The sequence below is a fragment of the Ursus americanus genome, chromosome 23, assembly GCF_024610735.1.
Source record: "Ursus americanus isolate L20-20 chromosome 23, mUrsAme1.1.p, whole genome shotgun sequence".
NCBI lineage: Eukaryota > Metazoa > Chordata > Mammalia > Carnivora > Ursidae > Ursus > Ursus americanus.
The window spans coordinates 32,508,566-32,527,407 of NC_142149.1; the positions used below are offsets into that span (position 1 = coordinate 32,508,566).

Genomic DNA, 18,842 nt, shown 5'->3' on the forward strand with positions numbered 1-18,842 from the left:
CTCTTTACTCCTTTGTGTACATTAAAATTTTCATCTGGTAGAACAAATTTTTTTGGCTTTTGTTTGTCTGAAAATGCTTTTATGTTATCTTCATTTTTTAAATATATTTTCCCTGGATTCTAGATTTTTGTTTTCCTTTCAGCACTTCAAAGAAATAATTCCATTGTCTTTTGATTTGCATTATTCTTTTTTTTTTTTAAGATTTTATTTATTTATTTGACAGAGAGAGACAGAGAGGGAACACAGGCAAGGGGAGTGTGAGAGGGAGAAGCAGGCTTCCCATGGAGCAGGGAGCCCGATGCGGGGCTCGATCCCAGGACCCAGGGATCATGACCTGAGCCGAAGGCAGACACTTAATGGCTGAGCCACCCAGGGGCCCCTGGTTTGCATTATTCTGATGAGAAGTCTTATCTTTATTTCCCTGCAGATAATTTATCTTTACCGTCAGATTTCTTTTAAGATTTTCTCATCATTATTGAGTTATAGCAATTTGATTATGATTATGATGATTTTCAGTGGTTTAAGTTTTATTTTCTTTGTATTTGTCTTGATTGAGGTTTGTTGAGTTTCTTAGATCTGTGAGTTAATGGACTGGTATTTTTCTGCACGTACTACTCCCCACCAACACACACCTTCTCCTCTCTTTCTGGGATTCCAATTACACGTATAGTAGACTGGTGGGTATTATTCCACAGGTTACCGAGGTTTATTTCTTTCATAGCCTTTACTCTCTCTATCCTTTAGTTTGAACACTTTCTGTTGCTCTGTCTTCAAGTTCTCTAATATTTTCTTCTGCAGTGTTTAATCTATTGATAATCTAGCCAATGAATTTTTCTATACAGATATTTTATTTTCAGCCCTACTGAAACAGCGCCTGTTTTTAGGTTCTTGTCTGCTAATTCCATTATCTCTGACATTTCTGTTTCTATTGACTAATGTTTCTTCTGGTTATGCATCATATTTTCATGCTTCACAGATATAGTTGTTTCTTATTAGATGTTGGACATGTATTATATTGTTGATCGTATGGATTTTATTGTCTTCCTTTGCAGAGCATCAGTTTTTTTTTTGTTTGTTTGTTTGTTTTGTTTTGTTTTGGTGGGCAGTTAAGTTACCTGTGGATCAGCTTGATCTGTTAAGGGTTTTTAAAAACAACATGGCCTGTCTGGAGTAACTGTTACTCTAGGCTCCTTCCAAGGTCTTCCCTGAATTCTGTCTCTCCACTTTAGCTGGTTGAAGTGCAAGTGTTTCCTAGTCCTGTGTGAACTCTAGGATTGTTTAGCTTATAACTCCCTGTTAGTTGTTTTCCCACTACTTGGACTTTGCCTAACCTAATGGAATCTCACCCTAGCCTGCAATTTAGCTTTGTATGTCAAAGTCTCAAGGGGACCTTGTGTATATTTATAGAGTTCTTTTCTCTGTATAGCTCCCTCTTCATTAGTATTCTGTCCCACAGATTTCAACTTCTCAGCCTCCCTAAACTCAGATTTACTTCTGAACTCAGCCAGATCGCCATGCTTTTTTTTTGTTTGTTATTTTTAGTAATCTCTATACCCAGTGTGGGGCTCAAACTCACGAGTCTTCATACTGAGCCAGCCAGGTGTCCCAAGACCACCATGCTTTGCTTGAGCTCTTTCTCTTTGGATTTTGCTATAGACATGAAATGTGTCTACAAGTGAAAAGCGAGAGTCATCATAGGGTTTCCTCATTTATATCCCTTCTCTTAGCAGTCAGAAATCATGTACTGCCTGTGGTACAATGCCTGAAAAGATTTGTTCCATATGTTTTGTCCAGTTTTCTAGATTACTGTAGATGTAAAAGTCTGTCCATTTAATTCATGATCTGAGACAGAAAACCCCCCCAACCAAAGGCCAGGCCTCTAACCCATACATATCAATACCTGCATACTCCCAGGACAGCTGTAAACTCCTGCTCAGTGCATTGTGGGTTTTTTTAAATATGTTTCATGGTGGTTCTGTCCAGATAGCCTTTTCTACTTATACAATAGCTGTTTGTCTTTATCCCTTGTTTTTTCATTTAGTATAGTTAAAATATGATTCTTTAATATTTGATACATTGCACTGGGACTTGTAGGTTTTGAAAATAAACCTAAAAAATAGTTTGAATATGTGTAACTTTTAAAATTATTTTAATCAAAACCATTTTTTAGTTTTGGCATTTGGATTTTTTTCTGTAAACTAATATTTATTTCAATCAACTCAGTTACATTTAGGAACCATCAACCTATAATGTTGAAAAGAACTTGTGAGGTTTCTTATAGTTAGCATGATTTAAGCTAAAATGTCAAGGTACAGACTAAACGGGCTCTTGAGAATGAACAAAGGACAAGATGCTGAGTTATTTGTGTCCATTTTGCTGGGAACCACCACATCTGCTCTAAGGCTGAGTAATCATGACTTATTAGTGCGGTTATGGAAAGTATATATCAGTTTAGTTGTGTGAATGAACTGTCCTTTCTTTAGGGAAAAAATTCTCATCAGATTGCGGAAATTTTCCCTTTTTAGAATTACTTAAAATTGAAACTATGAATAAGTCTTTTATCTTGTTGGATAATGCGTTTGATCTGTTGAGGTACATATTTTATCTATATTTCTAGAATAGAAATGTAGTTTTTTCTTTCCTATGTATCCCAGAAATCTTAGTTTAGCATCCAGGACCGTTTAATTTTTGTTCACTGAGAGTTCATTTCTAGAGTTGAGGTGTAGATGGTTCCTACATCTTACAGGGGACAGTTGTGTGGGGGTATTGTGGACAAACTCTTGAATTTCTTCTGTTTTACTTGTATCACATTTTTCTTTTGTGTTTTCAAACATTACAGATAGAAATTACAATGTTTTTTAAATAGCATCTGATACTTAGCTTTGTGTGCAGTAAGAAATTTTTCAGTAATTTAATTATTGTGAATTCCACAAACTTTAAACTTTTTTTTTAAGTATCACAAAGAGGTAATTTTCCCCCCAACTGTGAAATCTCTTTTGCATATAGTATTCAAAGAAGAAGTTGTGAATTTCATGGTTAATCATAATTTTTAAGGAAAATATGATCAAAAGCATTTATGTAATTATTTTTTAAATGTAAGTATCACTTTATGGATTTCTGTGAATTAAAACTCAGGAAAAAGATGAAGAGACTAAAAATTCACATAGAATTTTTTGGTCCAGAAAAAAACAATAATTTTTTTAAAGATTTTATTTATTTATTTATTTGAGAGTGAAAGAGAAAGAGCTCACGAGCAGGGGAGGAGGGTAGAAGGAGAAGCAGATTCCCCACTGAGCAGGGAGCCCAAAGCGGGATTCAGTCCCAGGACCCTGGGATTATGACCTGAGCCGAAGGCAGATGCTTAACTGACTGAGCCATCCAGGTGCCCAAAAAACTGATAATTAATTTACTCAGTGCTAAGTGTAGAACTTCATTTTTTAGATTTTATTTGAGCACATAATGCCAGTTGCATATAGGGAGAAACGTAGATCAGATTTATGAATATATTTTGTCTACTAACATGCAACAAAAAGTTTTGTTTTAAATCACCTTTTATCTTTTTTTAAGATTTTATTTATTTATTTGAAAGAGAGAGACAGTACAGTGATAGCGACAGAGGTAGTGAGAGAGAGCACAAGCGGGGAGAGAGTCAGAGGAAGAGGGACAAGCAGACTCCTCACTGAGCTGGGAGCCCAACTTGGGGCTCAATCCCAAGACCCTGGGATCATGATTTGAGCCAAAGTCAGATGCTTAACTGACTGAGCCACCCAGGCACCCCAATCACCTTTTATCTTGATGGCAATAGGCCTTTAAAGTTTTATCTTCATTGTTGCATCCTGTGCACGTTTGTCTTTGAAGCACAATTTTTTTTTATTTCAAGATTTTATTTATGTATTTATTTTTTATTTAATTTATTAGGGGAGAGGGAGAGAGTGTGCACGTGCAAGCACATGAGTTGGGGGGAGGGGCAAAGGGAGAGGGAGAGAGAGAATCTTTTTTTTTTTAATTTTTTATTATGTTATGTTAGTCACCATACAGTACATCATTAGTTTTCGATGTAGTGTTCCATGATTCATTGTTTGCATATAACACCCAGTGCTCCATGCAATACGTGCCCTCCTTAATACCCACCACCGGCCTATCCCAGTCCCCCACCCAAGAGAGAGAATCTTAAGCAGACTCTGCGCTGAGTGTGGAGCCTGACACTGGGCTGGATCTCACGACCCTGAGATCATGACCTGAGCCAAAGTCAGACCCTTAACCTACTGAGCCAACCAGGGGCCCCTGAACCACAATTCTTTTACCTTATGATTTAAAAAGGCTCTCTTATATATAGAAACTGTGTGTGTATGTGTATAGAGAGCGTTATATACATAAAAGCATGTATATAACATAATTTTATATATTATTTATAATGTGCAACTTTAAATATTTAATATATTTTATTTATTATCCTACAAAATTTTATTCTACATATGTAGTATTTTTCTTCATAATAACTAATGGCTAATACATTTTGAGGGCTTATTCTAATCTGAGTACTTTATATGAGTTGACTGATTTAAACCTTACAGTATCCCCAGAATGTAGGTTCTGAAGGTATTTGATGATTTCCATTTCATAGATTGCAAGACTCAGTAAATGGCAGAGGCCAGAACCTGAACCAGAACATCTGGCTCTAGAAGTTATGCTACGGCCACTATATCTACAGTATGCTTTACCCTTGTGTGTTAGAGCAACACGTTAAGGATGTCCAGGGTTTAGCTCTGACATCTCATGAGAACTTTGGAAATTATTGTTAGATTTTATTCACATATTTGATTATATTTGGAGTTTCTTAATTTTGGAGCTGGATAAAACTATGAGTCTAATTCTTTTGCCTTGCAGAAGAGTAAACTGAGGCCCAGAAAGGTTAAGTGACTTTGTCCAAGGTTGTTTAATTTCTGACCCTTAATTTACTATTCTCCCAATGGTTCCTAAACCTAGCCTACTAGACCTAACCTATTTGAAATTCTAAAGGAGCTTGTTTGAAACATACAGGTTCCCATCCCCACCTGTTGAATAAATCTATGCATAGGGGACCCAAGAATTTATTTATATATATATATGTATTTTAAAGATTTTATTTATTTGAGAGACAGAGAGCATGAGCTGGGAGAGGAGCAGAGGGAGAAGCAGACTCCCTGCTAAGGTGGGAACCTGATATGGGGCTCAGTCCCAGCACTCCAGGATCATGACCTGAGCCGAAGGCGGACACTTAACTGACAGCCACCCAGGTGCCCCAGGAATTTATATTGTTAGTAAACTCCCTACTTGGTTCTTATGCAGACCCCTCACCTTGGCATACATGTGTACTTGGGAACGATTGTATTGAAGCCTTTATCACACATCTAATATTAACCCATTTTAACCAGTGTGATTATTATTAGTTTTTGTACTACTTTAAAATAAAGGTGCACAGCAACATAAAAGCTTCCATAGAAAAATTTGCTTTAAAAGAAAAATTCGGGCACCTGGATGGCTAGTTGGTTAAGCGTCTGCCTTCGGCTCAGGTCATGATCCCAGGGTCCTGGGATGGAGTCCCCCATTGGGCTCCCTGCTTATCATGGAGTCTCCTTCTCCTTCTACCCCTCCCACTGCTCCTGATCTCTCTCTCTCTCTCACATTCTCTCTCTTTCAAATAAATAAATAAAATCTTTAAAAAAAAGAAAAGAAAAACTCACTGATATTGGTTCCACACTTATGTTTTGTTTTAGAAGCTGTTATCTTTGGGGAAGTTAAGTGAGGTAGTTACTTCACCAACTGTTTTTAAGTAAGGACAAAAAGTGGTATTCTCAAATTATGCCTAACAGAGTAGGGCACGGGAAGTTTTTATCATAGGCTATAACATTCTTACAAATGAGAATATAGATAAATAAAATCAGAATAAAGCCAGAAATTATATGGTTTCTAGGGGCTGGTGTTGGGGGAGGAGATTGATTACAAAAGGACACCAGGGAACTATTTGTAGCAATGGAAATGTTCTATATCTTGATTGGTTGTGATTATAAAGTTGAATATATTTGTCAAAATTCTTTGAACTACAGACAGAAAAATAGTGACTCTTACTATATGTAAATTATACCTCAGTAAATCTGAATTTTTTTAAAAAAAGCAAGCCAGGAAGAAATTCTGAGAAGTATTATTTTTTCAAATTACCAACTGCAACTTGAAATATTTAGTTAGATAGATTCCTGTTGTTTAAAAGCTAAGATTTTTCGGGTTGCCTAGGTATCTCAATCAGTTAAACATCTGTCTCCTGATATCAGCTCAGGTCATGATCTCATTCGTGAGATTGAACCCTGTGTTGGGCTTCATGCTGGGTGTGGAGCCGCTTAAGATTCTGTCTCTTCCTCTTCCTTTGCCCCCCCCACAATAAAAACAAATAAATAAAAGCTAAGATTTTTCTGTTTACGTATAGTAATTAAGATACTGTTCAAATGACATGTGTATTGATAATTCTTTTTGCCTTAGTATTTCTCATCAGAGGTTTCTCATATTTGTTTTATAGGGTCCACATATAGCTTCAGTTACATTAGCTGCTTATGAATGCAATTCAGTTAATTTCCCCGAACCACCCTATCCTGATCAGATTATTTGTCCAGATGAAGAGGGCATTGAAGGAACCATTTCTTTGTGGAGCATCATCTCAAAAGTTAGGATTGAGGCCTGCATGTGGGTAAGACATCCGTTTTCATCTTTGTCTAAAATTAACCTCACTGTCTTGATACTTTGTTGTACTTCATTGAAATTGAGTCCAAATATATATCTATCTAGCAAGTCAGTAGATAATTAATTCATGAAGTTACCAGTTATCTGCTTCCAAGTAAGAGAAACCCTTTAGAGTTTTCCCTATTCATGAATGACATTCAGAAGGAAGGCATGAAGCCATAGGTACCACAAAGCAATGGATGCCAAGTAGACAACAGGAGGGAAAAGGAGTACAGATAATGCAACTGTACTACTTTGCAAAATTTTACCAATGTTTATAAATTTGATAAACACATAGCAAGTGGTTATATATCAGACCCAGATTAGTAAACATTATATGTCTCTCTCCTATATTCAGATACTGTGTTTATTCTTAGAGGGCTTATTTCATTTTCTGAGTTGTTGATAGTACTGAAGTAAGGTCAGATATTTCTTAATAAACCAAACTTTACTGTAGTGGAGGTATCAGACGATATGGTTGTCTGTGGTGATCTTACTTTCATTTGTACCACTTATTCTTTTTATGGTTTGCTTAAGTGTATTTTGGGAAGCTTTCGGACTATATGTTCAGTGGCAGATTATTTTAATCTATACAAAGCATTCTTTTTTTTTTCATAATGCCAAATTCATTCAGGTGTGTGTGTATCATTGAGGAATAGTTCCTTTGCTAAAGACTTTCTGTTATCATTTAAATATTTTTTATCATTTGGACTCATTAAGTTGTATGTTCCCTGTAACTTTTTTCCCCTAGCAGTGTCTTATGAAATAAAACCTATGGAACAGATCACTTAAAAGTCTTAACTAAAATGAGCATGAATATCATACCCACAGAAGAGGCAGAGTTTTCACATACATTTGTTTAAACGTTAGCAAGTATGTTGGGTGTGTTTTTTTTTCCCAAACTATTGTCTTTGTTTTTAGTGTAAGTTATTTGTGTGTTACAGTATATATACTATAACGTAGTATGTTGTATTTTAAAAGAATTATAAGGGAAATGCCATATATTGAATTTGTTGAATATGAAAGACAGGAAAAATTGTCATATTTCCTGCTACTCTTTTATAAACACTGGAAACAAATTCATTGTACTGGTTGCATATGTTTTATAAATTGGATCACATTAGTCTTTTGATGAAAAATATTATTAAAATAACAAGATACTTGGAACATGCTAGAAAGAGACCATGTATATAGATTTTGGTTTTCAGTTTTGCTTTTGTTCTTTGATAAATGATTTACATGGATGGATTAACACTAATGCCAACAAAGAAAAACTTCCATTGCAGCTGGCAGTGATAATTGCCTCCTCCAACTCCTATAGTTCATATTGTCTGAAGTGCTCGTTTGGCCTGGCTCCATGCATACCTTAAATTAGTTAACTTGGCTGATGTAGTGTCTTACTTTCCCAAATAAATTTTAAGCTCCTAAAAAATATAGACTATGTACCTTAAATTTATTACCCTCACAGCAATCAGCATTAATTAGGCTTTGCACATAGTACAAGAATGTCAATCAATACTGATTAATTGGCTGAGTGCTCCTCGTATTTCCTTTTCTGAAATGATGTGACATGTATAAAGTACAGCACATATCAAGTTATGTTTAAATTGGTTCCTTTTGTTCTCAACATTTATATGGATACTCCTTCCAACAGAAGGTGCTGGGAAAACAATATTCACATGCAAAAGAATGAATTTGGACCCTTATCTTATGCCTTATGTAAAAATTAACTCAAAATGCATCAAAGACCTAAACTTATGAACTAAAATTATAAAACTCTTAGACAAATGTAGAGACAAATCTGCATGATGCTGGATTTGGCAGTGGTTTCTTAAATATGACATCAAAAGCATTAGGCAACAAGAAAAAAAATAGATAAATTGAACTTCACTAAAATTAAAATCTCTTATACATCAAAGAACACAAATAAGAGAGTGGAAAGATAACCCACAGAATGGGAGGAGATGTTCATGAATCATGTATCTGATAAAGGTTTAATATTCAGAATGTTTGAAGAACTTCTACAACTCAACAACAAAAGACAAACAACCCAATTAAAAAATGGGCAACGAACTTGAATGGACCTTTCTCCAAAGAAGATTATACAAATGGCCAGTAAGTGCACAGATTCTCAACATCATTTAGTCATAGGGGAAGTGCAAATCCAAACCATAAGGAAATATCCCTTTATACACACTAGGACGGCTGTTGTTTTTTTAAAAAGAAAACAACAAGTGTTAGGATGTGGAGAAATTGAAATTCTTGTAGATTGTTGGTGAGAACGTAAAGTGATTCAGCTGCTAGAGAAAAGAGTTTTGTGGATTTTCAAAAACTTAAACATAAAATTACCGTATGGCCCTCCTCTAATTCCACTCCTATGTAAATACCAACAAAGAACTGAAAACCGGAACTCAGGTATAAATATAGATACTTGTACTTCACTGGTCAGCTGCATTATTCATATTTTCAGAAAGGTGGAAACAACCGGGTGTCCCTCAGCAGATAAATGGGTAAACAAAATGTAGGTGACCATCCACTGCCATGGTCAGGCCATGGGCTGCTTTCCACTGCTTTGGCGTCTTGTCCAGAGCTGGGGCCTTAGGCTTGGTCTCCTATGGGGTGGGGTGCACGGTGCCATTTCCGAATGCCTACAGGAAAGAGCTCTTTGACAAGACCAACAAACACCATTTCCTATACAGCCTCACTCTCTTAGGGGTGCCCCCATTGCAAAAAGTCCCTCTGGGCTGGGTTATTGCTAGCCTCTGGGAACCACCTTATTCTGCACCAGCTTTTACTACTAGACTCTGTGTGGAGACCCCAGGGTCCAGACTCTAGCCCCTGTAGGAGGGAGCCTCCAAATCTTGGGCTGGCTAGCCTTGGCTCTTTGAGCTTCCTTGCATTTGACTTCTGGGTACTTCTTTGAGAGTTGGAGCAGGGATGGGGGGAAAAATGTAGTATATACATAGAATGGAATAGTATTCATCCATAAAAAGGAATGAAGTTCTGATTCATGCCACAATATGGATTAACCTTGAAAACATTATGTTAAATGAAATAAGTCATTACATAGAAAGACAGATATTGTATGATTCCACTTATGTGAATTGTCTAGAAGAGTCAAATTCATAGAGACAAGAAGTACATTCGAAGTTACCAGAGTCGTGGGGAATGAGAAGTTAATGCTTAATAGGTGCAGAATTTCCATTTGGGTGATGAAAAATATTGGAAATAGATAGTGATGATGGCTGCACAGTATCGTGAATGCAATTAATGCCACTTAGTTTTATATTTTTAAATGGTTAAATGGAATACAGTCATAAAATGTCCATGCTACTGAGGTTGAGAAACTTAATTTAGAATGTGTTGGCCTTGATTCTTATAGTTTACCCTTTCACAGATGTGGTCCCATTTGTGTTCAAATCCATATGTTTTTTCAAGAGAATGTCTTGTTTGATTAAAAACTTATTGTACTTAGCAAAGTAAAATATCTTTACAGACTTCACTATCATTATAAATGTATTGAATCAGTAAAATCATTAAAATACAAAGTACTTTCAGTTATAACATAAAGACCAGGGTTACCCTCAGTTTCAACTTGGTCATTTGGGTCTTTGGAGCATGCTAAAATGAATTGTTTGATATTGTTGATCATTGTTAATATTTTTCATTTGCATCTTTTGATCTTCCACAATTTGGCTGTACCACCAATGCACGGCTTCACAGATTTTTTTCACTCATGAATTCCAATAACAGTTGTTTTGTATCCAAGCACTGGCAATTCAGAGTGAGCAAAACGAACAGTCTCTACCCTCATGGAGCTTTACATTCTAGTGAGGGATAATTATCGTGAAAAAAATGTATAAGTAAATATCATGGGGAAATTATATATATATAAATATGAAGGAGAAATCTGTATAACACAAAAATTTTCCCTAATTTGTGATTCAGGGAAGATTTCCATGAAGAAGCAGTGTTTCAGTTCCGGTCTAAGAGTCATAAGGAGTAAAGCGGGACAGCAGGGCAGGGAAGAAAAGAGCATGTGTGTTGACTTTTAGATAAAGAGCATCACCTTTAAGGTTAGAGGGTGTTTATGGTTAGAGAGTGTTTATTGTGGTAATATATACATAATCGGTTTTACCATTTTAACTGGTTTTTTTTTTAAAGATTTATTTATTTTAGAGAGAGTGGGGGGATAATCTCTATTCTACTTTCTGCCTCTTTGAGTGTCTAATCTAGACACCCCATATAAATGGAATCCTAGAACATTTGTTTTTCTATGTCGGGCTTATTTCACTTAGCATAGTGTGTTCAGGTTTTGTCCGTGTTGTATCCTGTTCATTCCTTCATGTCCTATTCATTCCTTCCTGAAGCCATTTTAAAAATGACCTAAGGGAAACTGGAAGCAAATTTTCTCTTATTTACAAAACAGTCTTGATAATTCTACTAGAATTGTATAATTCTTTTTTTTTTTTTAATTGCTGTAAGAGCCCTGAATTTCTCAATGGTTTCAAGCTTACCCTCCTAACTTCTGCTTTTATTTTTTTTTAATTTTTTTAATAGTTTAAAAAATAATGTATTTTTATTGTATTGCAGTGGTTTGCAAATGTGCTTTTTTTTTTTTTATAATGATTTTTTATTATATTATGTTAGTCACCATACAGTACATCCCTGGTTTTCGATGTAAGGCTCGATGATTCATTAGTTGTGTATACTAACTTCTGCTTTTAACCTCTGATTTATGTTTGTCATTGGAATATGTAATAGAAAAATGACTTTGTTTTAAAAAAGTATTAATACACAAATAATACAAAACTGTAATTTCTGAGAGTCCGCATATATAAAAATTTCTGCTTTCTAGATTTTTACGATTAAACTTAAGATTCCCAACATGGAAAAGCAAAATGCTGCTGATTTGCTTGTGAATCCACTGGACAGAACTTTTTAAAAGCGTGAAAATTCAGGATTTTTCTCCTCCCCCAAATCTTTGAATAAAATTGACACTGCAGGGGAGCCTGGGTGGCTCAGTTTTGATCCCAGGGTCCTGGGATGGTACCCCACATTGGGAAACTCTCAGCGGGGAGCCCGCTTCTCCCTCTCCCTCTGCTCTCCTGCTCCTGCTGTCTCGATCACTCTCTATCTCAAATAAATAAATAAAATCTTTAAAAAAAATGACACTTCAGGAAGATATTTCCATCTTGGTTTTGCATATTTTGTGCATGTTAAACTCTTCTCCAATTCAAGAAGCAGGGACTTCAGGGTAATCAATTGATATGGACCACATGGTTTTTAGAAGAGCTTTCTGAATTATTGCTTGACTAAAAACCACTTGTCTCTTTGTTTTGCAATAAGGAAGCCAGTTATTTCTTCCCCTTAATTAAACCTAGGCTGACAGTTTTTAGTGTTCCATAGTTCTGTTTTGGTTTTTTTGTTTTGATTTTGCAAGAATTATAAAATTGTTTTGTAAGAATCATGAGATTATGGGACTTCAGTATCTAATTTGAGAAAAATGACTAAATAAACTTTTATGTCTAGAATATAATGTGTTTTGGAGGACCTGTCTGGATGACTATATTTCTTTTATTTATTTACGTAAAAAACAGAGTATTGACTCGTGATCATCGTTCCTGTTTCTTGATAATGTGGGAAAACATGAGCAGAATTAAACCGTAACAATAAATATGGTCAACCAAGTATAAGATAGTATGTAACTCTTGATTTCATTTCAATCCATTATTACTTCCTTTTTAGCTTTAAGGAAACTTGTCATGAGTTTGAATCATGTGATTGCTTTCAGAACTATTGAACATTTGAGTTAACAGTAAAGTTTTAAGAGAAGTTCATGTTTTGAATAAAATGTTGCAATTAATTTTTCTTCCCATTTTTTGTAATGGGAAAAAATTTAAGGATAGAGAATTATATAATTAATTTACTGTATTATCACCCAACCTCAGCTAATATTAATTCCTCACTAATATGATTTATCTACATCCTTTTCACTTGGTTGTCAATTATCTTGAAGCTATCCTATATAACACACCACATTTCATCTGTAAATGTATCAGTCTTAGGACATAAAAACATTATCACACCTAAGAGAAATTAGGAATAGTCTTTTCAAGTCAGTTACCCCATTAATGTTCAGATTTTTCTGATTGCGTTTATTTCCTTGTTTTTTGTTTCAAATGTATTTGTTGTTGAAACTGTGTTGTTTGTCAAATATAGTTTTCCACAGTCTGGATTTTACTGATTGTATCCCAGTGAGGGTAGTTCAAATATGTTTCTCTGTTCTCTGTGTTTCTTTTGATTTGATAGTTAGATTGAGAGTCTTGAAAAAAACTTTTTTTGACAAGAATACACTTCATAGTCTTGTGTATTTGTATCACAAAGTATAATAATGTCTGATCGTCTTTCTTTTTGTGATATTAGCACCATTGTTGTACAACTCCATTATTTTATTAGGGGTTATAAACTGGGGGTATTCCAATCACATCATTTTTTCCTTTAGTTATTGACTAGAATATTTTTATAAAGAGAAACCTCCTTTTCACCAATTTGTCTACTCTGAGATATCTTTCATGTAGATAAGACAGGATAAGTAATGGATTCTTTCCTTTCTTTTACCTGTTTTTTAAATAATAAATTGGTTCTCTGATATCCTCTGAAGTTGACTAATGTTCACTTTTTTTGTTTAGCAAAATATGATTTGTGTTTTATTCATATATCCTTCGTTGTATAGTCTCTCCTCACTTTCTTCTCTGTGTTCTCTAAGTATAGCCTGATTCTTCTGGCACTTAAGTATATTCTTTTTCAGAACTCTTGTTTCACATGTGGTTAATGCAGTTTCATTTGGAGATTGTTGATTCCACACATCGGAATATAACACTGTGAACACAAAATGTTTGAATTTGATAACGTTCCTTGGGGATTCTTTTCAAGGCATTTGCTGACAAAGTCATAGTACAGAGTGAATAGAAAGACCTAAAATTTTTTCTGAGAATTACCAAAGCTTTTTCATTCACTATGACTCAAGGCAGAGAAGGATGGTTCAAAGTTGAGAATCTTCCTGGAGACTCTGTACCTTTTACATTATTATTTTGTATTTAAGCATTTTAAGTCCAAATCAAGTTCCTGATTCTCTTATCTTTGTTTTCATCCTTATGTCCTAAATTGATTGAAAAAAAAATTCTCTTCAAAAACAAGAATCCACAAAGTGACTGAAACGTGAGTCACTCAATGTCCTGAGGAAATAAACATTTTTCCTGTGGTGAAAATTTATCCATCCTAATGTTGAGTTTTCAAGGGGCTTCCTGACCACAAATTGTTGAAAGGTTTAACTCTGCACAAAATAAAGTTGTATTGAGATTAAAGCAACACCCTAAATACCAGAAGATTTCCTAGAAAAAAATTTTTTTTAGTATTTTATCTGACAGTTCTACTGGTGAATACTCATTACCAAATCATTTGAAAATTTGAAAAGGGGAAAAAAACTGGCAAAATAACAGTATAAGTAGAGATGCTAGAGAACTAACACTAATTTCCTATCTGCAACACGCCAGGTATTGTCTAAGAGTTTATATCATCTTGCCTGGCATTGCATAGGTCAGTATTAGGGCCAGGATTCACACTTACGTTCTTTTGATTATGTAGTATATGCTTTCCTCCCTAACACATACATCTTAACATGCTTTTGATGATGTAGAAAAATATAGATTTGCTCTGTTTAGTGTCACTGTGTTGGGAACAGAATCTGATGTGAGTATTTGGTTTTGCACATAGGGTATCGGTACAGCAATTGGAGAGCTACCTCCATATTTCATGGCCAGGGCAGCTCGCCTCTCAGGTGCTGAACCAGATGATGAAGAATATCAGGAGTTCGAAGAAATGCTGGAACACGCAGAGACTGCACAGGTAAGAACAGTAGGAAAAAAACAGAATACTTTAATTATCCTTAAAGAAGTATGGCTAAGGTGAAATTGTTAATAGTTACTTTAAAGAAGAAAACTGCCAGCGTAAAAATAAAAAATACATGGTTTGGGATAGAATATTGAAAAGCTGAAATAGAAAAGTGATTATAATCTTGATTTTAGAATAGAGAGATACAGAAAGTCCACGAGACAACTCAGACTAAGCTGAAACACCTGGCCAGAAACAAGGGTAAATTTTTGTTGCCAGTGAAGTTAAGGAGCCGAAACATTTCTTTGTCCATTATGCGTTTTTAAGTATTACCAAGCAGACCACTAACTAAATAAGGGGGGCAAATAGGTGAGTCAGGCTGTGAGTCCCAAATAGTCGAACTTCTGAATAAATTTTTGAGAATAACGTCAAAATAGTTTACCATGTTTAGTGGAAATTATTTGGGAGCTCCTAATTAAGAAAGGACAATTACAAGGGTACCTGGTCAGCTCAGTTGATAGAACATGAAACTCTTGATCTCAGGGTCATGAGTTTGAGCCCCACATTGAGGGTAGAGATTACTTTAAAAAAAGAAAAAAAAAAGAGGGTTTTTGGGGCACCTGGCAGGCTCAGTAGAGCGTGTTTTTCTTGATCTCTGCCTCATCAGTTTGAGCCCCACATTGGGCGTGGAGTTTACTTTAAATATATATATACACATACATATATATATACACACACACACATAATATATATATGTATTTATACATGTATATAAACTTTTTTTTTAAAGAAAGAGAGGACAATTACAATAAACTTATCCTTTAACAGTGTTGGGGGGGCAGGGGGAGGCTGAGGCCTTTATACCCGAGTATAAACTATATATCAACCTGTATCTTAATGTTATAAAATAGGTGTTTTATTCTTTGCAGGAAAATTCCTAAGAATATTATTAACTGATTGAGTCTCCATCTTAGGAATGACAGTAGAAATCAACATAGACAAAAATAAAAAAGATATAAAAGAGAGATTTTTGAGAGATTATATAGAAAATACATTTCCCTTCCCAGATTTGTTTATTAACCTATGAAATGAAATTCTTTGAAAAATTGTCTTATTGTTTTGTGTTTGTAAGTGCATGTGCCCACATAAGCATACACACATTTTTATGAGAAGTGAGTTCATAGTTTTCTTCTCAGTGGAATCTGAGACTCAAAAAACCATTACCCTGAAGGGGGAAGAAAAAAAAATTAATATATATATATATATATATATATATATATATATATATATATACACACACACATATATATATATATAAAGATATACACATTAAAAAATTAAATATATATATATATACACATATATATATATGTAAAGATATACACATATATATATATATGTAAAGATTTTCTTTATATGAGAGAGAGAGTGAGTGAGAAAGCACAAGCAAGGGGAGCAGCAGATGGAGAGGGAGAAGCAGGCTCCCAGCCTAGCAGAGAGCCTGACACAGGCTTGATCCCAGGACCCTGATGTCATGACCTGAGCTGAAGGCAGACGCTTAACTGGCTGAGCCACCCAGACTCCCCAGAAAACATGTATTTTAATGACAGATGGGCTTTTTAAAAAGGCATTTTTAAGTGGAAATGCACTAAGGATAGTTACAGTTTTTAATTGAAAGCAAAACTTTCAAATATGAATATAGAATAGCCAAATGACCAAATATAAAACAAATGAATCAGAGAGCTATGAGCATCTGCTCTGTGTGGAAAGAGACAAGTTGGCCTTGGTATTTGCTTTGTCTTATCTATCAACCAGATACTATGTCTCTTCTCCTCACATCATAATGCTTATATTAATGCTAATAATTGTTACTAATATAAACAACTTTTTAACTATTTTTAATGCTTTTTAAAACCCGGTATCTAATTTGACCCTTGTGTTAACTAAAGTAGTATGGAAAGGTACTGTTCTTCTAATAATATAGAAAACTTCAGATCTAGAAGTTGTTACCTCCCTAATTTTACACACTTAGAAGTAGAGCTAGAACCAGAACTCAGAATGCCGGCATCATTATTTCAACTACTGAAACCATGTCCATCCATAGACTAAATGACTGAGTATTTCAGTAGCAACAACTAATAATCTGGAATTGTGGCAGGGCTAATGTATGTCATTTAACATCTCAAAAACTCCTTTTTTCATCTATATAAAATCAACAAGCTAAAGTAGAATAAGTCTAGGATGCTTGTAGTTTTAAATTTTTATGCTGTGGATTGGATGCCAAGTAGGTATAAGTATTGTTCTCTGTTAAGTCAACTAATATACTGTCGTTGTTTTCCTTTTTTTTTTTTTTTAATTTTTGTTTTGGAATTAATGTTTTTTCATTTGCATAGTTTTTTCAATCTCTTCTGTCCCTTCTACCAGCTCTGTAAAACACCTTTCTATTATCACTTTCCACTTGGTAACACCTGTAAGATAGCATCAATTCTATTTTCTTTCTTGGGAGTCCTCACTCAGGAGCTCCCCCCCAACACCCGACCCTGCACTGCAGTCTGGACTGTATTCTCTTGGATTCCCTCTGCATAATTGCTTCTTTTTCCATTTGGATCTCTTCTTTCGTTTTTGTTTGTTTGTTTTTATTTTTTTTAGTAATCTCTACCCCCCAACATGGGGCTCAAACTCAACTACACTAAGATTAAGAGTTGCATACTCTACTGACTGAGCCAGCCAGGTGGCCCTGTTTTCTTCTTTCTTGTTTTATTCCTTCATTTTGGTTGAATACATTCTACCGTAGCTTCCTGAAAAAGAATGAGTAGATGGAAATTCTGAAAATGCTTTGTCCTTCATTCACAATCAGTTACCTGAATGTAGTATTCCAAGTTGAAAATCATTTTTTTAACTTAGAATTTGGAAGTCATTGCTCAGTTGTCTTCAGACCTATGGTGTTGGTATTGATGGAGCTAATGCCATCCTGACTCCTCTTCATACAGATTTACCGTTTAACTCACTTAATGTTCAGACTGTGGATACCTGCATAACCATGTCCTGAGCCCAGAACCTTTGGTTCACTTTGTCTAGAGACTATACTTGATGTCTTTTATGGGTGCTAAGTAGGGGTGGGACCTAGGAGTCTACTTCTTATACAGTCTCCTCGGGAAACCTGGGTGGCTCAGTCAGTTAGGCTGACTCTTGATTTTGGCTCAGGTCATGATCTCAGGGTCGTGAGATCGAGCCCTGTGTCAGGCTCTGCACTCAGTGAGGAGTCTAGTTCTCTCCCTCTCTCTTTCCTTCTGTCCCTCTCCCCACTCATGCTCTCTCTCTCTAAAGTAAGTTAATCTTAAAAAATAACATACAGGGGTGCCTGAGTGGCACAGTCGTTAAGCGTCTGCCTTTGGCTCAGGGCGTGATCCCAGGGTCCTGGGATTGAGCCCCACATTGGGCTCCTCCGCTAGGAGCCTGCCTCTTCCTCTCCCACTCCCCCTGCTTGTCTTCCCTCTCTCACTGGCTGTCTCTCTCTGTCAAATAAATAAATAAAATCTTAAAAAAAAAGAAAAATAACATACATTCTCCTTGGTTTTGGCCCTACCCCAGCCTCTTCTGCAGTTCGGCTGAAGGTACTTTTTGGAGTTCTATAATGCAGATCCACTTTGCTTCTCTTCCATATCCTTCACTGTAGGTTCTCAGGTATAATCTTTTTTTCCATCTTTCCTTGTCTTCATTAATGCTCATTTCATCAAAGACAGAGTTCGTGTTTCTACTTTTAATTTTGGGGGGTTATTATTAAGATAGGAGGTATTCCAGCTATCTGTTTTTGAGTAATAAACTACCTCAGTATTTACTGGTTTAAAACAAAAACATTTATAGTGCTCACATATATGAAATTTACTCAAAATGGCTTGACTGTTAATTGGAGAATTTACTTTCAAGATGGTTTATGACAAATTGATTCTGGCTGTTGGCTTGGGAGTTCAGCTGGACTGTTAGTTTGGGACCTCAAGTTACTCTTCATGGAGATTCTTGGGCTTCCTCTTATCATGGCATCTGAGTTCCAAAAACGTGTTCAGAACGAATTTAGGTGGAAGATGCAAGGTTTCTTATGATGTAACCTCAGAAATTCCAGTTACTCTGCCACATTTTGTTGGCTAAGTAAGTCGCTAAAGCTAGCCCAAATTCAAAGAGGCAAATTAGAGCCTACCTCC

The 18,842-nt window shown here is 35.5% G+C and overlaps 1 protein-coding gene and 1 pseudogene across 2 annotated transcripts in view; both read left to right on the plus strand.

Annotated features, from left to right (window-relative positions):
• The window catches only part of VMP1 (vacuole membrane protein 1), a 128,675-nt gene that overhangs the window by 48,532 nt on the left and 61,301 nt on the right, over positions 1-18,842 (plus strand). For both annotated transcript variants that reach the window (XM_045773743.2, XM_087854563.1), the window contains exons 6-7: positions 6,551-6,718; positions 14,527-14,658. In XM_045773743.2, coding sequence (XP_045629699.1) covers positions 6,551-6,718; positions 14,527-14,658 — 300 coding nt within the window. The remainder of the gene's footprint in view (positions 1-6,550; positions 6,719-14,526; positions 14,659-18,842) is intronic.
• LOC148107977 (transmembrane protein 256 pseudogene) lies at positions 6,725-14,518 on the plus strand (annotated as a pseudogene).